Below are 26,721 nucleotides of genomic sequence, written 5' to 3'. Positions count from 1 at the left end.
AGCCATGTAACTTGATATCTCAGCCATGTTTGTGTTGTTGGAGCCTTTTGGACAGTTAATCATCCAAATATTAGACAAACAGTAACACTTGGTGAGCAGTTAAGTTTACTAATAAAGCATCCAGAAACCCTGGGCTAGGGCTCTTTTAGAGGGTGGCCTTCTTGTCACATTAAATGTGTGCACTAATGAGCTTGTACTGGTGTCAATAGTGGACTCAGTGGTCCCCCACAGATTCCTGGTTTGAGTCCCAGTCTGAAAGGGCTTTTCTGTGAAGGGTATGCATGTTCTTGTCATGCATGCGTGGGCTCTCTTTAGGTAATCACAGACCAAAGACATTAGGCTGATTGGAGACTAAATTGCTTGTAGGTGTGTATTACTTATATCACTTATCCCTGAGTGGGATAAGTGGTGTTAGTAATAGATGGATGGACGGTGTTTATGGTGACTATCCCTGATTTGTCACTGTGACGACTGTCTCTAACACAAAGATATTTTTGGCATCCAGTGTATAAAAGTCTGGACTGCAATTTGCTCTTGGCAACAAATAAGTAAGCAAACGTCCAAGTTTGTTAAGCTTTTTCTTGTCTTCATCCTCCTGCTCTACTATGTGACATCTATGCAGCTGTGTTTACTACATTTGCAAGTTTAATTTTAGTCTTTTATAAACATCTGTGGCGACATCAGAATCTGAAAACCACAGAGGGAAACACTGAAATGAACTTACTAATTAAGCAGCAAACGAATAACCACAGACTCTGATTGTAAAACTTTAGATTTACTTAGCAATTAAAAAGCACTTAAAACTGAATAAAGGATTCCCAAGTTTATGTTTCTCCCCAAGACACACAAGACATAAGATCTCACAGAAAGTTATGGGCAGATTCAGTTAATCTGACTTTTCCCAAATTTTAGTCACTTTAGTATACACAGAGAGTAGAGTGTAAAATGATTGACAAAGCAACCATGACACCACCTTAAAGTTTGACTACAACCTTTAAGGCCCTTCAACAGAGCTGTTTCTTTTGTGCTTTGAATCAAAGGTGTGGAGGCGGAATGGTGCTGACAATTTATTTCTCAAATGACCCCCTCGTGGGACACAAATATCTGTCATTTTTGTTAATGGAGCTCAGCGTTAGTTCATGCAGGACTCAGTAGTCATACGCCCAGCCATGATCAGCTGACGGCCAGCTGATCCTCATTATCGCCTTACAGCACCCACAGCCAATCACAGCTCTTTCTCTCAACGCAGTGGTCCATTTAAATATGACATATTTCTCACTAATCCCTGCTTACATTAATGCTGATGAACCATGCTGCTGCCAGCAAAGCTTAACCTCCTCCACCCCAGCTGCCTCCTTTATAGCATAAAGCTTGTTAAGCCCTCATATTAAGATTCAAGCTACTTCCGTAGCTCCACCCCTTTTCTCAAATACCTCCTCGCAAATGTACACATCCACTGAATCCAATACTGATGGTGGCAAAGCTCTTGTGGAATGATTTGCTAAGCTTTTCCACTGAAATCGATCACAAGAAAGAAAACCTACTACAGCAGCCAGTAGGAATGCTCCCTCTTACTTGAGCCATGATTGGCTACAAGTGCTAGCCTCCTCATTGGCTGGAGCATCGTACCTTGCTGGTTTTCCTCAAGTGAGAGTGTAGCACAAGGAAGCGCTGCCGAAGTGTGTTATTCTGCAGTGTTAATTTTGGCAGCTATTTTTAATTTTAGTCTCAATTTTAGTCATTAAATGAAATGCATTTTAGTTTTAGTCACATTTTAGTCATTTCTATCCTTTTTAGTTTTAGTCTAGTTTTAGGCCATAAAATGTCCTCACATTTAGTCTTTACTTTTAGTCCAAGCATTTATTCTCCTACCTAAATCTGGTACCAAATCACAGTAGTGTGTTCTCTGCACTCTGCTAAACCTGGGTCCCTGCTTTCTACAGCTTAAAGACAGTAGAGACACAGCTGCATTGTTTTTTGACGATGTATCCGCAGTGGAAAAATATCACAGATTTTGAACGTCTGATGAAAACTAAATTACATTTTAGTCTTGTTTTAGTCATCTTGACGAAAACTAAACTTAGTTTTTGTCAGTTTTAGTCATCACAGATCGATTTTTGTTAGTCTCAGTTTAGTTTTTGTCATGGAAAAAAGGCTGTTGACGAACACTTTTAGTTATAGTTTTAGACAATAAAATTAACACTGTTATTCTGTCAACTGGCTTCAATGACAAGACCCTGACAGGTTGTGTTGTTTTTGTGGGCATACGACACTAAAAATAAATCGCTTACTACAGCTTTAACTACCTTTAAACTAATTCTATTGTATTTTCGACCTATTGTATTTTTGATTTTATTGTATTTAGTACACTTTGTCATTTTGAGGATTTCTAGCAATGTGCTCCTTGGAAAGTCAAAGAGTAAAAGTGTATATCCATTTTGCAAAAAAATTGGTAAAATGTAAGATAAGAGTGTTCCTGACTGAGTTCACAGATAAAAAAAAAAAGTCATACAGATGGATGTGATTGCTGTGTTGTTCATTCAACGTTTTCATGTTAAAATATTTTAAAGACACCAAAACATGAACACAGCTGAGGGTTTGGCGACTGGAAGTGGCTGATGGGACAGCAGTCATATTCCTAAAAGTGTATTTAACAAAGCTTTTTCATAATTTAAACAGGTAACCTTTTTAAAACCAGACATTTCATCCTGGCATAGCTCTGACTTTTGAATAAAATATTTTGAATCTGCAGCAACAGTTTTAGCATAGCAAATTCTGAATGTAAAAACTAAAAAGTGCCGACAAAATTTTAACTCATTAAGCATTGCATGTGTAAATGAGCTATTCGGATCATCAAACTAAATAAGATAGTAAGAATAAAGAAAATAATAAACAGTACACAGAGGTGTAACTTCTCCAGCCATGGCTCTGGCTTTATTAGTGCAGCCATCAGAATTACAGCCACAGCTATGGTAGCTCTTAAGGGACATACTGTGTGTCTCAAAAAGCAAACAAGCAGCCTTGTGAGCTCTGGTTAGCACAAACTGTTGTGATGATAACAGGGGAGAGAAGTTTAGCCTGCCAAAAGGCTGTTTGACAGAGCCATAGCATTTCTTATTTTATTTAATTGTATTTATTTGTTTTTGGTTTTATTATTTTGCTTTTTGTTTTTAAGTCTATAATTGCAGAGTGGGCTTGACTGCCCCTGACCCAAAGAGGGGTGTATGTTTGCTTGATGGATGGACAACTCTCAGACCCTTGAGGGGTCTCCATGGCCAGGTCACACCCAACAGAGGCCGCCGTCCTGCCACCGGCTGGACATAATCTTTGGAATATCTGCGGATTTGATATATGCTCATACAAAGTTTTGTGAGGAGACCGCTTCTTTGAGCTGTAATGGTGGACTAAAATCCACCATCACAGCTATTAACAGCTTTTAGAGTAAGTGCAAACATGCAGTAATTCCACGGAGTGACCGTTACCACTGACTTGTAGACAGCTCACATGTTTCTGGTAGCTACTTTGTCTCAGAGTAGAGCCTTTTTTTGTTCCATTGAGGAGCTGATGGCAATGACCAAATGAAGTTTGGACCATCTTATTGACACTACAGTTCTCTGTGCTTATGTATTCTTCATACTTGTACAGTGTAGGCACAACTAATACCTGCTCAGTTACATTATCATCTCCAGTTATTTTATTGAGAACTGGGATTTGAAGTACTGATTTGTAACACTCCTGTGAAAGCATAGCGGGCCACCAGCAGATCCATGAGTGATGCATTTGTTCTGACACAATTAGCAAGTACTCAAGTACTGAGATTACAGTAATATGCCTCCCCTTTTACATAGAATGATTTAAAACACCCCGTTTTAAAAAGTCTGTCAGTGCTGCAGTGAAAGTGAGGAGGCAGTGCACTTCCACAGCAAGTTGCCAACACTTTTCTTTACAACACAGGCTGTCAGTGAAGATGGGCTGTGCCTGAAGACTGGCGCTGCAGCAGGAGACTGATGTGTCCCGGGAGAGAAGTGAGCACAAGGCGCATGACATCCTCTGCATTATATCACTGTGTTGATGAGTGCATGCTGGCCAGAGTCCATGGGCTATACCGAATGTACATAAATGCTAAAGTGTATACCTCAGTTGTGTTTCTCATTCAAGCCAAGTATGCAACAGCATGCACTCTAACTGCCTGTGATGTTCCTGAACGTGTGTGCATTTTGCATTCCAGGACAACAGAAATCATTAAGAATTAAGCTGCACTTCAAGGCACTGCAAGCACATAACAAGCATACTGTCTGCATACATGATGCTGAAGTGCACACAGCATAGAAACCTCTCAGGAATGCATGCATTTTTTAGTTTGAGCACTTCTTAGACGTTCACACTACATCAAAATGCAAGTGTTACGCACAACACAGCTTTCTCTAATGCATGCAACAAGACACAGACCTGCATCTGCATCCATGCAACAGAGCACTTTTTCCATATCATCAGCAGCAGATCTGAGCCTGCCAAAAATGGCTTATATAATAGGATGCAATCACGTTAAACTCACGGGGAAAGACAGTATCTTGAGCGTTAAATTTATGGTGTAAGAAAACAAGCAAATTAACACTAAAATAAGTCACACATTTTCTAATACTGCCCCCGCAGCTCACTTTATATAAAACCTGCAACAGCACAACCTTTAAAGTGACGCACGTCACAACAAGGTGCAATGGAGTAATTTTACCACCCTACACATTATTGAAATACAACCCTAATGTGCTTCACAAAGTTGTTACTGTAGCATATGGGGATTATTCCATCTTATTTTTTTGGTTTCATGCCCATGTCTGAAATCACTGACATTTTTCAGAGCTGTAGAAGAGCTCCTTTTATCCGTCCAGCCTTGTACCGTAACCAATGAGGGTGAGAAATGAAAACCATCTTTACAGCTAAACACAGTCTCTCCACACAGCAATCTTCTGATATTGAAAATGATAAAATTCCTTCTGCATTCTCCTGCTCACTCAGTTACACTTTCACTGTCACTGCAACAGGAGGGAAAATTAATCAATAGGAAAAGATGCACAAAGAAAGCATGCACGCCTGACAGAGAAGAGGATCAATTCAAGGAGAAGGATGCGACGGTGATCAGGGTGTTAGTTGTGAGGCAAAGGACACGCTAAGAACTAAACGGTGAACATGCCCCGCCCCCACTGGCCTTTAATTTAACCTGTGACAATGTTTGTTTCCTTTTGCTTTCATCAGCTGTAGGAGGTAAATAGAGAGACTGCAAGATTAGGGCTGGGCAAAACATTTGGAGATTTTTGGTTCTATTTCAAACTAGAGAATGGGTAAGAAAGTTTCATTTATGTCACTATGATGAAAAAGTAGATGTCAGGTCTGGTGCTCATGCAGAAAAAATGTAGTTTACAATAAGAACAACTAACAGTAATACACTCATGAACCACAAGATAATCTTGAAATGTTTGATCTAGATGTGGAATATCATTTGATTCATTTGGAGAAAAATCAAGCACAGCAACAAAAATAGAAGTCCCAGAATCTATTAATTATTAAATAATTCCAGCAAACTTTTGCACACTGTAAAAAATGCCTAATTTCATTGGCAACATTTGGAAATGTGGGGGAAACTGCTAAATCCATTCACTTTTTCCCAAATGTTGCAAATGTATTTGGGCAGTTTTGATAGTGCTCTCTCTCTTGGTTGAAAATACGACTGAAGCTCATTAAGAACGCCAGTCATTTTAAGAAACGGAGATTTTGTTTTTAACTCCAGGTTAAAATGTTTGCTACCTACACATCTGTTGTTGTTCTTTTCGAAACTTGACCCTCCAGAGAGACTATTTAAGAGCCAAAATAGGGGTTTCTCTTTACATTTTTATAGCTGTGTTTCATATTGCTTGTGGGTGGTGCTGTTGGACTATAACCTTGCAAAGCAGATGGACAGCCTACGCCCATTTCCGTGTTTCTCACTGGCGAATCCATCTTGATGCTTGCTTGCTTGCAAGCAATATCTATTTGTATTGTTGTGGACTTTAAGTCACACCACTAATAGGCTAATAATGGATATATCAATCTCACCTGGATGCCGTTAAATTAGTGATGCATAATAATGGATCAGATCTAAAACTTTAGTCCTTAAAACACACAATTAAAAGATTGAGGATGAACAAATGAATGCATTTTCAGTCTTCAAAACACACATTTAAGTATTTGGAATAATAGTAAAGAAAAAGACTCCAGCTGATGTTGGTCTGTCCAGCCTAAAACTCCCCTAACTTATTTATAGCCAAAATCAGCTGTGCACTATTGGTATAATTGCCTTTTGTATATTATTTGTCAATAACAAAATGATACCAATAATATTATACATCCCTACAATAATTTGTCAAGGGATTGTATACAGTGGTAAAGTGGTTCCTGGTATGCGTCAATCCTAGATCAAGCATCTCAGTAGCTCAGTACTAGACTGATCTCCCTAACAGACTATTTCACATATCCTTGGCAAGGCACATGTATCTAAGCCAGTGGCTCTCAACATAGGGGTGGGACCTCCTGGGGGGCAAATCCCAGTAGCCAAGCCATTTCTTCTGAAATCAAAGAAATCAAATCCTTAAAATATTGGTCTGCACACAACTATTCTTGAATGTTCACATCCATGTTCAATTACACTTCTACCACCTTCAGGGATGGTCAGGGTCCCTGGCACCTTTATTTTGGGAGCCCCTGATGTGATTTGGACAACACCAATTGACAGAACATCTTGGGGGGTGACTGGACCAACATTCTGTCTGTTTTATTAAGGGCCAGAGAAACAAAACACGTGGCACTGTAGGCACGTGCCAGCATTAAAGAGTAAATTACATAGGGTGATCTTAGCAGGCAGCCATTGTCATATAAATGCATGATTCTTCACTATCAGTGGAGGCAGTTAAACACTTAAAGATGTCAGTCAAGAGAAGATCAAAAACATCCTTCCTCCAATGTTCAGTGCAGTTCTTCCCTCTTCTTTCGATAAAGAAATGTCCAGTTCTGATAAAACCACTGCTATAGCTGCATTCACGATCATTTCCCTGCAGGCTGCTAGCTAGCAGTCGCTTCAAATAAACCACACTCACAGCCACGCCTCTTTCCCTCAATGATGCTGATTGGTCCAGTCATTCTCTGACTGGGTAAAGGCAAACCAGCTTAAAGCTTTGCAAAATAGATCCAACTTAAGACAGACATGGAATCTGGACAATCCATCGAATCTGCAAGTTTTTTGTGTGCAATTTTTGATCAATAAATGGGAAAATTGCCCAGTGTTGGGTGTCTACGACTTCTGTTTTTTGATGCTGTGGTTTCAGACAGCTTTCAACATGTGCTGCAGGATTTTGCAATAATGTGCAATTGCAATTATACTAGGCAATATTGCAAATTGCAATAATGATAATATGTAAAAGGTATCATAAGTCTACTTGCTTGGTTATTGAGGAAAATGCATAGAGCAGTTTTTGAAGTGTGTATTTCTCAACCCAAAACTAACAGAGATTATGTAGCATAAAAAATGAAGACATCTGAGGTTTTAATAGCAATGCTTTAAAATAATGATAGCTTTTTAAAAAAATAATAAAAATTTGTAAACTTTTTTAAAATAAAGGTACTTCTACAAAGTGCAATGTACTAGGTAAACTTAAAGGCATTTCTGCTGGCATTTTTGTTAATCTTTCATTTATTTCTTAAAACAAAAATAATTGCAGCCTTTTATATAATTATGCAAAGCACAGCCTGACATTGTGATTGCAATTGCAACATCATTTGATTTTTACTTTAAAAAGTTAATAATTCTGGTGTTGTAACAACCATTTGTTAGTTCTCTTCAGAAAAACAATCAATATATTCAAATATTACATTGTCTTTCTGCTAAAAGCATTCTGAGATAGGATTTTTGGTCCTTGTTGCCCAGCCCTAGGCAAGAGCATCACCACCAGATCTCACACCTCTTTTTATATGAAGAAATAAAGTGGCAGCGTCTGGGGCAAGACCCTCCGGGTCAGTCTGCAGTGCAATGCAGAGCAGAGCACCATGCTGACTCTAAACCTGAGTCATAGCCCTTTGTCTCCTGGTCCACTGGGGCCTCATGTGAGCCAAAGTGAAAAAAATATCTCCATTTTAGTTACACATCAGCACGCAGGTGTGGAACAGCACAGAGATATAGCTCCAAATGAGTAATTTTAAAGACCTGTGATCACCAGCAGACCTGCCCCTAAGTCAGCCTCTTACATAACACTGTCCCTCCACCATCATCTGCCAACAAGGGATGACCTTGAGAGGCAGGCAGAGCCCCGGCAACACTACACAGGAACAATGGTTAATGGTTTGATTAGAGCAAATCAGGCAGATAAGTGTGTGTAAAAGTGTGTGTGGCCCAGAGGAGAGGTACTGTGTATTCAGCAGTGCGGTACAGTTGCATGGGATGTGTTAGAGCCTGGTTGATTTGTAGCCTCATGGTGGGGATGATGTGGGTTAAGGAGACACACCACACCCCCATCTCCCTACTGCACACATACACACACCCTTGCAACATCAGCACCTATGCCAAACCATCACACTACACCGTGCCATGCCATGTCGTGCCAAGCACAGACACCCCACAATAAAGTCACAATTTAGTCGATATAATTCACATTGCCCTGCAGTGGCCAGCGTGAAGCAGCATGAATTAACTGAGCTGGTTTGAGTGTTTTCACACTTTTTTGTTGAATCAAAAGCCTGTTGTGTTTGTAGGCAGTCAGAGTAAACCCGAGCAAGATACAACCATGGTAATGTGATGTTGAAAAGTCGCATATTTACAAGCAAAAGCGTGCAAATGGCGCCAAAGAAGTAAAGATGCTTAAATGAAAAATATAAGCAGCCTATAGTAGGTAGCTGTCATGTGCCTTGTTATTAACATGGACGCCAATAAATCCATCAATATGAAACCAAACGCATGACGCACCAGGTTGCATCATGCAAGTCAATGTGCACACTAATTTATCTTCTCCATGCACAAATTAATCCTTTGACAACATGTCACAGAGCGTTCATCCATCCTACCTTGCGAGAGTCAACGGGAGAAGTCCGGTCTGCTGTCTGGAGTGGCCAAAAAAAAAACCCTGCGAGGACGGAAAATAAGAAAGCGATTCAAGCGTCTGAAGCTGCTCTTCTGTCGAGCTAAAACAGCTTGAGACTCTGTCGTGTTTTTTGTCCTGTTCTGTTTGTTGTTGTTTTATTTTTTTAGCGGGAGACAAGTCAGACTGGAGCGAAAGTAAAGCGGTGCGTGTCCGTGAGATGATGCTGTTGAACACACACTGCTGCTGATGCACAGAGAGGAGGAGACACATACTGACAGGGAGAGAGAGAGAGAGAGCAGTGCATCACTGTCTCTCCCCCTGAAACTGGGTGGTTAGGTATATATGACACTTTTTAAAAAATATTTGATATTTAAGTACCTTACGGTGCTAACAAACGGCGTAGTTTTATCTCAGCCTTGCTTGTAGGCTAAATGTACATTGATGGTAGCAAGCTGCAGTTTAATCAAATAACGGTCGATTAAAAATTCACAGCTCAGCCTGTCTGTTTTTGTAAAGGACAATTAGAGAAATGGTTTACCGGTGAACATTATTTTCAACCTTACAAAAATGATGTGTTCAGAATTTCTGTACCTTTTTTTTTAACGAGTTCATATCTTAATTAAAGCCCTTAACGTCATTTAAAACGATAAAGAAAAGGAACTTCCGGATATTACAGCAGAATAATACAAACAAGAAAAACAATTTTTTTCTTTGAGCTGGTTGTGTTGGTTCATTCCTGGTTATTGGTGACTTTACAGCGTGCACACTTTTGAGAAATTAATAAATTTTTTCAAGTTTTAGTGTTTATAGATAGATAGATAGATAGATAGATAGATGTGTACATATACTGTATGCATACTGGATATGTACCCCATTTACTGAGCAACAACTGTTTTACTTGCACAGATAAACAATATTTAAACATAAATCTTACACTTTTTTTTAATGTGGCTTACTTCTGTCATAATTAATCTTAGCAGGTGGAAGCAAGAGTAAAACATACAAATTGACAGCATTAAACTTCTCAAAAGGGAAGACAGAAAAGGTTTTGGATAACCACAAACTAACATGTTGGACCTTGATTTTGGGGACACAGTCATGTATAGAAAAAACAGGAAAAATTGTTTCCCTTAATGTATTATATAATTAGAGACATTATAACCCGATTTTTCAAATAATAGTAATTTATTAATTTATTTTATCTGATATTGCAAAGGTGTCTGAATGAAACTGAAAAAAACTACCAGTAACATCATAAAAATGGTCTTATGCATATGAAAAAGGTAACTAAATCGTTTAGAAATACATTTACATACAGTATTGTAAACATTACACTATAAGACCTCATCTTAAGTCTTTATTAAAATACTTTTTATTCACTTTGAGTAAAATACTATAATTTAAATCTCTGGGACATAATTATACTCAAAAGGGCATTTGTTCAGTCACAGTTGCCATGTATCAGTGGGAAGTTATTTTAACATAGGGTATCTTATTTGTGTCCTATTACTCCTCTAGCTTTAAGGATTTAAACCAAATTCGACAGAAAAACCAATTCAGGTGATAATGTCAAGATTATACCTTTGTGAGGCGTATATTTTGGAACAAAAGTCAGATTTTGTGTTTATCATACCACTGTCTTCAGAGGCAGACGTTAGAAAAACGGGATTTTCTGTTTTATTCATCTGAGATTGTCAAATTAAAAGATGGAACCCTTTGTAAAATATGATTGTTACATGAAATACTAGTTTCAATATCATGCATATGAAGTGGACATAAGTTATAAATATTCAAACGTAGTGCAATCTTTGAAGGAAACCGTTTTTTTGTTTGTCTTCATTACCTAGCTTGCCAGCCGAACGCCCTTACGCCATTGCTATTCACCGTTAACATTCAAAGTCACGTTTGTTCACCAAATCTCTCGAGACTTACGCGGAGTACGGCAAATCTCGAGGGTCATATCAGTGTAGTTGTACAACTGTCACGTCGACGATAATTTCGCGCCACCAGCAGGATCAAAGAGAAAACAATGGGTTAGCTAACAGCAGTAACTCCACTGAGGAGAGTGGCTTTACCGAGTGTGTTGGACTTCAGTATTCAAACTGGAAAAGGTGAGTAACTAGTTAAACTGACAGGGTAATCCAGTAAAAATTATAAACCTGAAATATTTATGTTTTTGTTTGAATCCCTGAACAAATTGACACAATGTTAGCTTTAGCCACAAGAAAGGATATGTACTTATTGGAGGAGCTATGCATTTAGAAGTTTCTGGAAAATGAAATCCTCTGACCTTAGCCATTTGTCGTCCTGTGTGGCTAGTACTTTGGCTAGCTAATTGGGACATCATGTCACAACAAACATGAGTAGCTAACCGTGGTATCTAACAGTAGCTTACATTTTTCATGGCTAAAGACATTGCAGTTTTTTTTTATTATGTACCATTCATACAAACAACAGCTGAACAACTTTTTAATTATTAAGAGCATTAAAAGACATGCCTTTTAGAAAAATAAATCATGGAAATATAGCAATTTTAGAAAATGATATTGAAATGAATGAAGCAGTACAACATGAAACGCAATATATATATAATTTAAAAAATCCTCCAATAAGTTCAACTTCAATGGTTTATCACTTATTAAAAAGCATAGATATAGTTTAAGTTAACATGCATATCCAGGCCAGCTGGTTGATAAATAGATTAACTTGTTAGTACAAATAAAGTAACCTGAACCTGATAAAGGTAAATGGAATTTATTAAAACTCCTTAAAATAATTATAAACATTTTTAATGGAGCAATGGTATTTAGCTGCAAACTAGATTTAAATATCATCGATAAAAGTTAGAAGAGAATAGTGTTGTATTAAAAGGCTGAGGAAATTAGAGAAGAAGGGGCTGATAAAATGGGACAGCTAGTGAAACCAATGGGAGACATTTCTAGGGATGCAGGATATTATCAGTGTGATATTGATGTAAACTTAAAAAAGGAATTATTGGGATGCAGATGGCTTAGCAGCAGTGTTGCACCCATGTGGACCGGCAACCCGGGTTCATGTCTGGCCTGTGGCACCGCATGCTGTTCCCCTCTCTCTTATCCCTGTTTCTGAGTCTATCCACTGTCCCGTCACTCTGATAAAGGCATACATATACATTTTTTAAGTGAATTATCAGATTTGGCAGAAAATTTCTGCTAAATTTTCAACCAGTATTTTGGCTTTAAAAATCTGCCTGCGAATATTAGCTGTATGAACAAATAAGTGATTGGAGTTTAAGGCTGGACTTACAGACTTACGTCAGCTGAAGTCTTTTTCTTTATTCATCATCATTCTTTACACCTTTAAGTGTGTTTAAATGATGGAAATTTGTTAATTTGTTTATCATCAAACTATAAATTGTGTGTTTTAAGAACTAAAGTTTTAGGTCTGATCAAGGCCTGGACAATTAATTGGAAATTAGATTAAATCACAATATGCAATTTACAAATCGCACAAGTTGCAATATTTCTTTAACTTGAAATGTGTCAAAATACCAGTTTAACAAATCAAATTTGCAGTGGCAGAGATTTTATGCACATTATGCAAACATTCAAGTGTCAGTTTTTTGTAATGGTTTACAAAAATCCTCCTTTTCGTGTTCTATGTATGTTTTCCTTAATCAAAATGAGGGACACAAAATGATAATGCCCTTCAATAAAACAAATGAAATCAAATTTGCAGTATGAGCAAAAATAATTACTTAATTCTATCTAAAATTGATGAAGTTTAGTGTTAGATCACAAAAGTCATACCTCAAGTTGCGATCAGCTGATAGCCAGCTTCACCTCCTCCCCCCAGCTGCCTCCTTTATAGCTTGTTATAGCATGTTGCTTGAATTTGTTGAAAAATACATAAGATGAGGAACCTCAGAATGATTGCATGCTAAATCGCAATCACAATATTGGGGTAAAAAATTGCAATTAGATCATTTTTGCACATTGTTCACCCCTATTCGGGTATTGATATCTGTATCAGCTAAAATTTATTTGTACAAATTGGCATACAGGCAAAAATCCAATATCATGCATCCCTAGAGTTTACATTTTGCTCTGATAAGTAATCTGCTCTTTGAAATTTTCCTATGAAATGTTAATAAATAAAACAGGGATAGAGTCTGGATGTCAGTATAATAAAACATGTAGCAATGTAAGTCTACCAGAATACAAAATATAGACATGAGATAAAAGATGTTATTTGATTTAATATCATTGTTATGTAACTTTTTGGATTCCTAATGTAATCTACTTAATAACCTAAAAAAATAAATTTTTTAAGCTAACAAATATTTACATTGATTATCATGCTTTTTGTGACAGTTATCTGTTAGGATACAGACACATCAGAGGGTTTAGGCCTGCAGGACTCAGGGACACATACATGTGAGACGTGTATTTTATTCAGAAGAACTACATAGTTAAAACGCAGAGGTGTTAATTATAAAATTAATCATGGCTGCATTCCATTTGGCATCTTTGGTGTCAGGTATCGAGCGTGCCTGCTCATTGTTGCTCTTTTATGGTTTACAGGGACGTCTGAATAGAAAGCAGCCATTGTTAATGCTATTAGTAACACCTGTGCTTTTCCAAATGTGACAAGGAAATCTCTTTGAAGTGACAAAGGCCTATTGTGCTCATCCTGTTGAAGCTAGCATTGTCAGAGAGTGATGCACCACAGCTCCTGATTTGGGTGTTAAAAAAGGGATGCAACAGAGCAGCGACAGTGCTATAGTGGCGTTTCTTTATTCTGTTCAGAGAATCAGCATCATGCTGTGGAGCAGTCTGTTTGGATATCAGAATTTCTTTCACTGAATGTTGTATCTCTGTCTCCTATGTTTCCTCTAAAGGTCTAAAGCAGGACAACTTACATGTGTGTTGAAGTTTGATATAAGGTGAGTTGTTGAAGCTTTCATACACAGATTGTATCAGCAGCTATGTAAGTACAGATAGTTCTTGCTGGGAAATATGTTCTGTAAAAATGTAATCTACCAAAATAGCCCAGAATCAGTCTTTGCAATGTTTGCATTATTTATAGAATATAATTATTGATTTGAGTATTATGGCCTTCGGTTGCAGCATTTACAACAGTTGTTGTTTCTCCTTCAGGCTAAAAGTAGAGATGAAAATGGATGAAATCCCACATGATAATATCAATCGTCAAACTGAGAAAGATCTTGATTCTCCACTCACACCCAAACGACCAAGAATTGATTGTTCATCACCAAATGACCACAGCGGAAAAAGCTGGTTTGATTTTCCAGAGCTTTTGACACTTCGGAAAACTGCATCCACCCAGTCTTCAGCGAATATGTTGCAGAACACCGCTGGTCTAGAATGTAGAGATACAGCGTATGGGAAACCTGACAACCAACTGGAAAACACTCAGTTAGGTCTTTCCCCAAAGTTGGCAACTTCACACAGTGATGATGCAGACACAGGATCATTTAATCCCTGCTGTATTGCGACTGAAAGAAGTGTCCCTCTGGTGAAAAATGAGCAGCCTCCAGTAAATGAAACTGACGAGCTCAGCTTGTACCCACTAGACGATGCAGGTGGGGCGTTCGCAGAGTTTTACACTTTGAAAGACAGCATTGCTTACACGTCCAGTCATCCTGATTGCAACCGTCTGAAGAAATCACTTGAAGACGAGCCCCCCCGCAGGTGCAATGTTACTGCTGGAAATGACAAAGATAGGAGACAGGTGCAAAATAGTGTCAGTCAGATCCAAGTATTCAGCCTCAGTTCAAGTGATGTGGAGCTCAGATGCCTGTCTGATTGCATATATGAAGACATGCTTCATGACCCAGATTTCTATAAGACATGGGGTAAATCTGCTGAACTTGAAGAGAGTAATCAGAGGAATGGTGAGGAGGAATTTACAGAGAACGGTCTTATGAGCAAGGAAAAGGCTGAAAGTTCTGTATCCTCCATTGATTATGCAGACTCTGAATCAGTCTACTCAATCCCTGAAGAGGATCCCTCCAGGAGCACGGCAGAAGGTGTAAAAAATGAGGAAGAGATATTAGAATTGCAGATCCATGAAAGTGAAAATGTTTCTAACTGTGATGGGGAAACAAAAACCAGAGTAAATGAAAATGGCATGACCATAAACTCGATCCCCTCTGATGCTGCTGAGTGGGCCAAGGGATCAGTGGTTTCTTGTGATATGGTGTTAGTCAGAAATATTACAGCTGAGACTGCTGATGACTTCTGTGGGGCAAAAGAAGCCCATGCTGCTGGCCAGATGATAGCCAAAACTGAGAGTGAAACGGCTGATCACACAACAGAGACTCCAATGCCTGCAAGGATCAGTCAAGAGCCTGCTGAAGGAGATAATGATGCGGGCCCATTCGGTGTAATTGACCCTGCAATCTGGAGTGAAAGTGACAGGGAGGCTGAGCCGAAACGCTGTAACTCAGAGAGCACTGAAGGTGTGGAATTATCTCCATTTATAAAAATCTGTGAGCTAGAAATGTTTCTCTGTCCTCTCGTCCAGCCACAAGGAGAGGAGATATGTCAGCCATACACAGAGCTACAACCATGCCCCAGCACCACTAAAGAAATACACGACAACACAAACAATAAAGGCAACTTTCAGCAGGAGTCCAGTCTTAGCAGCAGCCAGAGGGCTGCTCCTGCTGGGGACGAAACACAAGAGACCTCTGACGCTCCAACAGAGCTGGATGAGTCTGTTTGTTTGTCTGACAGTTTGGACCCACAGGAGGTTGAATATTTATGGGCTGAAATTGCAGAGATATACGGTATGAACCAGACAGAAGACAAGGCAAGACATGAAACAAAAAGTAAGGGAGGAAAAGAACCAGACACTTCAGTGAAGTTAGAGGAAAAACCTTTGCAGCAAAGTGAAAAACACAAAGAAGACACATCTGAAATATTTAGTGACTTCATTAAGGAGTTAGAAGAGGGCAAAACAAGTCTCTCTGGCAATGAGATAGCACATGCTGAAGGGGAATCTGCAAATAACCCTGGATGTTTTTATGATCACCCATATAGTGCTGTAAATCCTTTAGTTGGAGGGACAGAGGAAGGAAATGAAAGACTAGAAAAAGACAAGAATGACTATAAAGAAAGCTCAGAGATGCAAGCGATGCAAGAAGACAGTCAACAGGAATTCATTGAAGGAACAATAGAGGAAAAGGAAATACTAGAAGAGGATAAAAATGATGATAAAGAGGGCTCAGGGATGTCTGTGAAACAAGGGGAAAGTCAACAGGAATTCATCGAAGGAACAACACAAGGAAAGAAAAGGAAGGAAGAGGAAGAAAGTTGCCTCAAAGAAAAAAGCTCAGAGATGTCAGAGCAACAAGAGGACAGTCAACAGCCATTCATGGAAGGGACAGAGGAGAAAAAGGACAGGCTAGAAGATGAAAGAAATTACGGTAAAGAAAGCTCAGAGATGTTGGCGAAACAAGAGGACAGTCAACAGGAATTCATTGATGGGACAACAGAGGGAAAGGAAAGAAAGGAAGAGGACGAAAGTGGAGATAAAGAGGGCTCAGAGACGTCAGCGCATCAAGAGGGCAGTCAGCAAGAAGAAGTCATAACTGAGGCGTCAACTGATGAATGTATCAATGGGCAGATTGAAGCTATCATGAGCAAAAGTGGAGACAAATTAAACCCCGATAGTCAGCATGAACAACCCAACAAGCTCTTTTGTTTCTCGGAGTCCCAGCACAGACCAGAGACGGATGACATTTTGGCTTTCACCTCTCCTCCCTCAAGAGATGCAGTTGTTCCAGGTCCACAAGAATTGAGACATTCACAAAATGCTGACAAAACCCCCACAGCCATCATATGCAGTGACAGATTTTCCCCAGTGCCATCTGCCTTCTCTTTCTGTGACCGGGTGCTGGGGGCTTTTGACACTTTTGAAAAGATCCAGCTCTCACTAGACGATGATGGCGATGATGATTCTGGTTTGGTGAGCGGCCCTCTGCTAACGAGCGTGCTGGAGACGCCCAAGAGACAGCTTTGCCACCCCATGCCAGAGGCAGAAAGCAATGAGTGCAAGGAGGGGCCACAAGAGGAAGATAAGGAGGGCAAAGAGGAGGATGTGGAAAGATTTGACAACATAGCAAATGGATTATCAAGCTGTGATTGCAGTTGTGATGAACTTTCAAACTTTATCTCAGCTGCAGATGTTCCCGCCCCCGGCTCAACGGAGCAAAAGCCCAATTGTGAATCAGTCTTTAAATCCTCTGAGGACTTTCTGGATGAGTTGAAACCACAGTCGATATCCTACACTGTTTCCTCTGAATGTGACAGCCCAGCCTCTGATGTGATCAAAAAACCCAAGTTTGAGATGAAGAAACAGTTTGACAAAGTCCTGCAAGAGCTGAACTTGTTTTTTGATGTCAGTAGAAGTGAGTTTGAAAGCTACAGTAGAGAATCCTCTCCGGAGCAGTGTGGTGAAGTGACTGAGGCCTGGGGGAGCGATGCTTCAAACTGCAAAGAACCTCTGACTGCATGTGAAAAAGACACATCATCAGGTAACTTCAAACAACAGGGATTCTACTTTCACTGAATAGTATACAGCTGAAACTTCTGTAGTTTGACAGTAATAGTTACACACTATTTTCAGAAGGATTGACAGCACTCAAAAGGTACAGATACAGCAGCAAGCTCAAGTAGAGCCGTCCATTGTGATTTATTCCAATAAAAACTACTTTAATAGTAATAGTATATCTTTTTCTATGCATGGCGCCATAAAATGACACGATGCATGATTCATCAAGCTTGAGTTTAAGTGCCTGAACTAACTTGCAAGTGTTGCTCCATTTGAATAAAAGAACAACTGTGGACTTTTATTGTGAAGAAGTTGACCAAAGTAGCATGTTTATCATTGATTTAACTTAGCTTTGGCTGCTGTACCAGCGACTTTGCACAGCTGACCAGTGTACAGCTGCTTCTCTGACCTTCTTTAATGGCACAACCTGACTCTTTAACTCATCATGGACCTAAGACAAGAGTCATGAGTTCAAACACACCTTTAAACAATTGTTTAAGCCTTTATAAGGTGAATCACTGCTGCGCATGGCTCAAGACTACCTGAAACAGTTATGCAGCATGTGCTAAAACCCCTGACAGGTTGACAGAGATGCTCTGAAAAGCAAACGTACTCATTGTATGTTGCTGTTATTACAGTCATGACATTTAAAGAGGAAAGAGCAAGTGTTTTACTGTGCTCAGTTACAACAGCCCTACTGCTCATAATGCTAGAGCAAAACATGCAAATGAAATGAAATGAAATCAGACTGAGCTGTTGTCTGTCAAATATTACTCTAACGGTTGCGGTTTTACCTCGTTTGTGCACTACAGCTCAACACATGCATTGAAACCGGTGATTACAGAGATGCAAAAATCCATGCTGTGGCAGAAATTTTACCAGCAATGGTATTAATACCAAACTAGAAAAGCACTCGGAGAGCGCAGAGTTCCACCATCAGCCCTATCTCCCAATAGTGAAGAATTCTTTAAAAGCATTCGTGGATCCAGACGGTGATCTGGATCACTCCCAAAATCTAATTCGCTGATTACTCCCTCCCTGGTGGGGTGGAGACGCGGTGAGGCAAAGCATTGGCTTTGCTACGTGTGGACTGTCATGGCAGAAGCACCAGATGACTGAAAGTCACGGCAGAGGGTGAATATTCCTCTGTTCCTCCCAGCATTGTGAGTATTGTCGCTACAGTTCCCTGTCTTTCTCTGTGTTATGCTCCGAAGCATCTCCTTGACCGGCGTGTGTCTTTCAAACTCTATAAACTCCAAAACTTTGAATAAGTTACTCATGTCTGCCGTCTCCTGGTGTAAAGTGGTAACAGTGCAGACCTCTGCCATTAGCCCTATCTCCCAATAGTACAGAATCCTTTTAAAAATTCCTGAATCCAGACGGTGATCCGGATCACTCCCAAAATTGAATCAGTTCTTACCTATGCCATTTCTGACATTTCCTGAAAATTTCATGAAAATCCATGACTTTTTGAGTTATGTTGCTAACAAACGAACAAAGGAACAAACCCACCTGATCACATTACCTCCTTGGCGGTGGTAATTACCGCCTTCTGCTACTTCGTGGTTATGTTGACCTTTTCTGAATCTAATAGCTTCCCAGGAGCAAAGCAGTTTTATTGATTGAGTAGTGGTGTTGCATTCTAACAAACTATATTTCAGGCTCAACCAAGAGGAAGATCAGTGGGGTCATCAAAGTCTGAAAACTTCAAAGTATCAGATAGCAGCCAAAAAACTGATACGTATCCATGGTGGACTACTTACTTCCACATGACAGTCATGTCCCTTTGTAGTTCTAAACTTAAAATCCGGATAGTAAATCAATTTTATCTAAAAAATCCAGATTTAAAAAAATTAAAGTTAGGGATTCACAGAAAACAAAGTGTAAATACGCACTCTGCATACAATACTGAAATCCTCAGTATACTTTACTGAGATCATATAAAAGCTAGAATGTCCTGAAGAACATTATAATCTGCTGCTGCCCTCAGTCATATCACCATTTATTTTGAAATAACTATTATAGAACGTCTTCTGGAATAATAATTTTGGGTTCCATTCTTTACTTTTTTTAATATATATATATTTTTTATTATTATTCACCAATAAGTGCATACAAATAAATATATGTGAACAGACAGATAAACAGGTAGCAAGTTGTAGTGCTGATTTACAAAATTATATACATATGATAAAAATAAATAAGAGACAAATTGACGTAGACAAAAAAAAAATCAAGGAGGAAAAGAAAGAGGAGAGAAAGCAAGCAAACAAAATAATAATAACAATGAAATAGAGAGATAAGAGCAGAAAGACAAAGGAAGAGGGGAAACAAGGCAAAACAGTGTAGCAACCAAGTGATCTTGAATGAGACAGAGTGGCATTTTGGCAGGTATTTCATGATATGTTTGTTACGGTAAGTTTCCTTTTAGATTCAAATAGATTTCCATTTTCAAATTCCCATATTTCCTACCCAAAATCCATGGGAAATTCTCATACAAGTACCCCCCAGAATCCAAACATATTCCCCTAAATTTCCAATCATATTTCTAAGAAAACGACCAATGAATTAACAAAACTTCCATTAAAGCACCCAAAAGTTTTAGGCCAAACCCCCCACCCCCACCCAAACTTCACATCAAACACTCCAAAACATACAAAGAAATCCCCTAAAATTTACATGAAAGTTTAGGAAAAAATTTAAAGGAAATTCCCCCCAAAATTTCAAATCAAATTCCCAAAAATGAAAAAATAAATTTCTCCCTTAATCTATGGGAAATGTTTTAAAATTTCCAAATACCCCCAGGCTTCCAAACAAATTCCCTTAAAATTTCCATAAAAGGAAAATTTGATAGAAGTTAAGTAAGTAAATTTTATTGGCATAACACCTTCACAGAACAATGTCACAAAGTGCTTCATAACAGTTAAAACAAAATCACAACAACAACAGGAAAGCATCAAAAATATGAACCACCACAGAAAAATTGCAAATATCCAAATTAGTGTTTTAGGTGTTCAAAAGCCAAACTTAAAAGATGAATCATAAGCTTCTTTTAAAAGCATCTGTCAATGCAGCTGAACATATTCAAGAGCATGGTCACCTTTAGTTCACCTTTTAAATGAACTCAAGGGACAAAGAGAAAACCAGGGTCAGAAGACCTGAGGGATCGACTGGGGATGTAGGGATGGAGCAGTTCTAAGATACAATCAGGTGCCTGTCCATGAAGGGCTTTACAGACATGAACAAGGATCTTAAAATTAATTCAGCAGTTAATCGGGAGCCAATGTAAGGAAAATAAAATTGGAGTGATGTGAGCTGTCCTAGTGGACCTAGTCAGCAATCGTTTAGCAGTATTTTGAAACATTTGTAACTGATGAAGGGAGGATTTATTCAAGCTGTTAAAAAAGAGATTGCAATAAATCAAGCCGGGTAGATAAAAAAGCATGAATAAATATTTCTAATTCTGCTTGAGACACAACAGATTTCAAATCCCATTCAACATTTCCAATCGAATTTTAAAAAATAACAAATTATTTAAATATTATCATGAAACATCACTCCAAGCAAATTACTTAAACTTCAGTAGAAATTCCAGAAAAAAAGGTAATTCACATATTAATTTATTATTTCCATGTTGAAGGAAAGCTTAAATATGTACATGCAGGGTCTCCAGAGGTTACATCATCTTTACACCATTGTTTTGTCAAACATGTAAAATCTGTCATATTGGATGCGGCACTGCTCTGTATCCTAGAATAACCTGACTCCTCTGTGTATTGCTTGTCTTTTTTGAAGATGATGCTGATGAAGTCCGCAGTTTGGATATTTGTGGAAGCGAGCCAGTGGTGTCGTGTACTCCTGGCAGAGGTGACGGTGAGCAGGAGGTGCCTGTTGGCAGCAGCGCTGAAGTGTCCTTGTACACTGCAGAGAAACACAAAGAGAGAGGTTTGTAGTTTACTAAATTTACCTTAAGGAGAAAAAGAAAGCTCAGTAATCAGAGAAGATAACGAGGATGAAACAAAATTTAGAACAAAGTCTGTTACCGCTTTTTCCAACCAGAAACTTCAAAGCAAAATATTAAACATTAAAATGAGACATTAAAAAGAAGCTTAATTAGAGCTAACCTTTCTTTGCTGTCATTCTTCTCCCACATTACCTGCTTTATACTGTTTTTTCAGAGTGTTGGTTATAGACTTTAAGAGGTCAGCGTGATTAATTCAGTAAAGAAATACAATTGCTTTTATTGATTGGTCTTTTCTAGTTGACAGAGCTCCCTCTCATGAATGTTCAAATATTCATTTCTCTTCCCAAATAAGCTGCTGTGGAATGATAACGCCATTATGAATGCAGAAATGTTGTTTAAGGGTAAACAGAAACAAATGAGACAGAATTAGCTGGCTGCTTCTTGTTGTGTCTGACTGTCAATATGTTTCTTTCAGAGCCCCGGGAGATGGAGCCGAAAAGAAAAATGTGGTCTCCGTCCTTCATGTGTCAAACATTCCTGGAACAACTGAGCCACAGTGAGTCCCGTATTGTTATCACAGACAAAAGACCAAAACGCCCCCGAGTATTTCTTTGGTGAAATGGTGGGTCCCTCCTGGAAATGAGTCGGATTTATGTAAGACAAATATTGAAAAAAACACACAAATATCATGCCAAAGTAAACAAATTTAGCCGTTTTTTCAATATGAAGTAGTTAAAATGATAAAACAAATCTTTGAAATTGAAAAAAAGAGAATCAAGAAAAGAAGAGTGGGACTTTTATTCTGCTTCAAGTTTTCTTTTTATCATTTGTTTTTTGCTGGTTTCAACCCGTTTATGAACTAAAAAGTATGTGCCAGGAGTTAAGTGAGCTTGCCTTTGAATATTCAAGAGAAAAGGGATTCTAACAAATACCTACCTTGACATTCAGTGTGTTACCTTCGTCAGTGTGAGAAAAGAAACCAGTTAAATAACATGGCTATTCCGTCTGCACATTGAAAAGAATTACGTTAATCTGTAGTTAAAGCTGAAAGTATTCTAGCAAGGTCCAAAGTCAGTCTTTTGTTCACTTTGAAATTTTTTATCACCATGAGCAAAAAAAAAAAAAAAAAAAAAAAAAAAAAAAAGCTAGACTCTTCTGTTTAGCTAATGGCCTTGATAAATTTTAACCACAGCATAATGATCCATCCATCCATTTTCTTCCGGCAGCAGGTGAAGCAAGTAAACCCAGACATCTCTCTCCCCAGCAACATTTTTCTACTCCTCCTGGTGGATTCTGAGGCGATCCCAGGCCAGATGAGATATACTGTATAACCCCTCCTGTGAGTTCTAGCTCTACCCCAGGGTCTACTTCCAGTTGCAGGCACCTTCACAGTGAGGCAACAAGGAGGCATTCTCATCTGATGCCAGAACCACCTCAACTGGCTCCTTTGGACGCGAAGGAGCAGCGGCTGTCCTTCGAGATCCTTCGGATGTCTCCTCACCCTGTCTTTAAGGCTGAGCCTAGACACCCTCCTGAGGAATCTCAGGTCTTACTCTTTCAGTCATTACCCAGAGTTCATGACCATAGGTGAGAGTTTGGACGAAGATCGACTAGTAAATTCCTCTTCACCACGACGGTGCAGTACAACAGCTGCATCTACTGCAGATGCTGCACTGATCTGCCTGTCAATCTCGTGGTCCCTTCTACCCTCACTCGTGAGCAAGACCCTGAGGTACTTGAACTCCTTCACTTGCAGCATGGACTCACTCCCTACCCAGAGAGTGCAATCCACCATTTTCCAGCAGAGAACCATGGCCTCACATAATGATGCACTAATTCATCTTTTTCTCAAATACTAAGACCTTGGCTTTGGGTATCTGCTGATACTGATCCAGTCTGATGACAGTGTTCAAGTGAAAACCAAAATTCCTCAATGTAAGGATGAGACTGGGAATCACTTAAAAGGCATCACGACATTTTCGTAACTCTTTATACAACTTTACATTGTTGTGACAGTCTGACCACCATCTGTACCACTTTTAATAGTATCACTCACCCTCCGCTGTCACAGTATGGTGACTATGGCTGCACACTTTTCAAGTCTTAAAGATTTAAGAAACATCTTACGATCCTCTGAGCTCTCACACTAGATGACTCCCCCAACACTATCAGACCAGTGGAGACCCCACACCTGTCAGCAATGTTGCATTAAGATTCCTGAACACAGGATTTTGCAGTCTTGTTTGATCCAACATGACTAAAGAATAAAAATAAACATGGATGTCTGTAACCTTGCAAAGCAGATGGATATGCCCGTTTCTGTTTCTCACTGGCAAATCCATCTTGCAAAGCTCCCATCTGAACCGTTTGGGCCCGGTTAAAAAGTGACAGGACCAATCAGCGACGAGGGGCAGTACTTTCGGATGCGGCAGAGTCGTGACATATGCAAGCAGCGACAAGAGGCCAGTGCAATTATGGCGGAAGACATTAGCGTGGATGCTGCTAAAGCGTCAGTTTTATTAGAACTTGACGACATTTCTTTGTCTAAAGAAGAACAAGGAAAAGCATTGGGTTGTTTTCTTTTCAAAAACGGCAAAGGCATGCACTGACATGTCTACAGTCGCAATGGTTCGTGTTATGCAGCTCTCTGTGGAGTTTAATCCTCGCTAGGGGCGCACCTGGGTAGTGGCTACGCCATGTGTTTTGTTGTTCTGATAGGCCCTTAAAGATGTGAAAGACAGAACATTCATCCAATCACACTCCGAGGTTTTTTTCAAAGGCTCTGCCCTTTCCCAAATGTCTATGGAAGGTCTTCCAGATGGATGTGTGAAACGAATGCATTTGGCGTGCCAGGAATGGACCAAGGAAAACTCCACCTCTGCAGAGACACCTTCAAGCCAGACTGAAGTATGCTAAAGTAAACCTGGAGAAAGATTATGGATACAGGAAGCGTGTCCTTTAGTCAGATGAGACCAAACTAGAGCTCTTTGGCCACAAAATTGTTGCTTATGTTTGGAAAAAGGAGGGAAAGGTGTATCACCCAAAAAACATCATCCCCACAGTGAGACACAGCAGTGGGAGTATTATGATGTGGGGATACTTTAGTGCGTCTATAACTGGGAATCTTGTAAAAATGGAAGGCATCCTGAAGAAAGAAGGATATGTGAAGATTTTGAAGAAAACATCAAGCAGGCAGCAGCAAAACTGGATCTGGGTCATTGCCTTGGCTCCCAACATAACAGCAACCCAAAACATATGTTGCTCCTGGTAAAGAACTACCTACAGAGGACGAAAGTGAATGTTACTGACTGGCCTCCACAAAGCTCTGACTTGAATCCCATTGAAAATCTGGAGTGCACTGAAGATATGGGTCCATGCCAGAAGACCTTTAAATCTGGAGGAGCTTGAGAGATTGGCCAAATAAAAATGGGCAGGCATTCCTCAGAAGACATGTCTGAGAAAACTACAACAAATGACTGCAGGCTGTTATCCAGCAAAAAGGAGACACAACTGATTGTTAGCATCAGGGGGCTGATAATTTAGACTCTGGTTGTTTTTTTTTTTGTTTTTTTTGTTTTTTTTTTGTGAAATAATTTTGTTTCTGTGTGCAAAGTAAAATAATGTAAGAATCCAAAATAGAGCTAGGATGTTTAAGAAGCTGTGTTAAAAATTCCTTTCTCTGTTTAAAAGCTTTTTGGGAATACTTTAAAAATGGTATTTTCACAGAGGGGCTGATAATTTTGTCCTCATCTGTGCTACTGTATGAATCAGTGTAATCAAGCTGATTATCTCTTGATAATTACAGCCACGGATTGGCCCGCTGTCACCAATACCTGATCTTGTTTTGTGAGTCAGGATCAGATTGGCTCATCCCTTCTACATAATGCAGCATAATGCAGAATAAGACAGCTTTTCCACACAAAGGATTGGTGCATAGAGTCATTATATATCTCTGTGGTTTTGTTTGTAGGACCACCAGAGCCAACAAGAAGACTGGAGCCTCTGAGGACCTGCACACGCCCACTCCGGGTCGGACTTTCAAAGAGAGCCAAAACAAAACGCCTTCACCGCCCTCACCCCTACAAATGAACAGAGATGTTATGAAGATGACATGCATGAGGTTAATGGAGCGTTCTTTCATGCCATGGTTTTTGATGATTTACAGCGTGCTGTTCATGTTTTCTTCTGTGTTTTTGTGAGTCATTCCTGTACATTTCTCTCTTTAAGCCAGGAAAGGATGAGTCTACAGCATTATACATTTATATACGTCTTCTCATGGGGAGTTCTATATAATCACAGTCTGCTGCTGTTTGTCCACTGAGCAGTTCGACTGCAGCGGTCGGGGAGTTAGTGCTCGCCCGAGGTATTTGTGGATGAAAGGAAGTCTGTTTGACTGCTGGGAAATAGTTGTTAAAATATTTCCTTAATTTCATTTATTTATGGACCACTTGTTTTTGTATTTATCTATTTATTTATTGACAGAATCCCAGCCCTAATTATTGTTTAAAAATACTCATCTAGTATTTATCTAGTTTATTTAATAATAGTATTCATAAATGATTATTTATTATCCTAATTTAAACAGAATATAAAATACTTTGTTGCATTTTATAGACATATATGCTCTCCATTCAGTTATATTGCATGTAAATGTTTTTTATGTTTTAATGTAGCTGTGTTTAAACAGTTTACTACTTGTTCCGGTTCTGTGTGGGCGCATTCAGTCAGATGTAATGAGCCGTGTATGTTCTATTACTGCTCTGTTTTTACTGTTCACATGTCCCGTACGCAGCGTATCCCCAAGCAATTTTGTGCAGGGTTAGTTATCAATTCACCAAAGACTTGAATGTTCTCATTTATATAAAATTTATTTTCCATGCATCTGTTTTCATGGCTCTTCCCTTGAGGCCGTACAGATCCATGCTGGTTACTCTAGGAGCATTTATCGTCTTTTTTGTTGGTTTCTATCACTTAGCAAAGGCTGTAATTTGTCCTTTAATTTGTCGGCACTGAGCAGATTTTTTTCCCTTCAAATGGTTGGAAACTTTTCTCTGAAAAACATCTTTATTGTTGTTGAGATTCACTTAAGAACTGATG

General features: G+C 39.1%; 2 protein-coding genes across 4 annotated transcripts in view; one reads left to right on the top strand and one right to left on the bottom strand.

The window, feature by feature from the left end:
* vsnl1a (visinin-like 1a) overlaps positions 1 to 11,015 on the bottom strand; it is a 75,803-nt gene extending 64,788 nt beyond the window's left edge. The window contains exons 1-2 of one of the 3 annotated variants that reach the window (XM_041806171.1): positions 10,945 to 10,985; positions 9,085 to 9,143 (exon numbers count right to left, since the gene is read on the bottom strand). The gene's annotated coding sequence lies outside the window, so the exon portion shown is untranslated. Of the gene's footprint in view, positions 1 to 9,084; positions 9,346 to 10,944 lie in introns of those variants that run through there. The other 2 variants (XM_041806172.1, XM_041806170.1) reach the window with 2 other exon arrangements.
* Positions 11,016 to 11,082: 67 nt separating this feature from the next.
* LOC121521915 lies at positions 11,083 to 26,503 on the top strand. Its single transcript, XM_041806121.1, has 6 exons — positions 11,083 to 11,212; positions 13,981 to 14,025; positions 14,240 to 17,643; positions 21,456 to 21,605; positions 22,100 to 22,180; positions 25,595 to 26,503. Exons 3-6 carry the CDS (start codon positions 14,253 to 14,255, stop codon positions 25,711 to 25,713), a joined length of 3,741 nt encoding a protein of 1,246 aa, XP_041662055.1. The 5' UTR covers positions 11,083 to 11,212; positions 13,981 to 14,025; positions 14,240 to 14,252; the 3' UTR covers positions 25,714 to 26,503.
* The last annotated feature ends 218 nt before the right edge of the window (positions 26,504 to 26,721 follow it).

Source organism: Cheilinus undulatus, linkage group 14 (assembly GCF_018320785.1).
Source record: "Cheilinus undulatus linkage group 14, ASM1832078v1, whole genome shotgun sequence".
Classification (NCBI taxonomy): Eukaryota; Metazoa; Chordata; class Actinopteri; order Labriformes; family Labridae; genus Cheilinus; species Cheilinus undulatus.
Note: the sequence above shows the minus strand (reverse complement) of the source record. Positions and strands in the feature narration are given on the sequence as shown.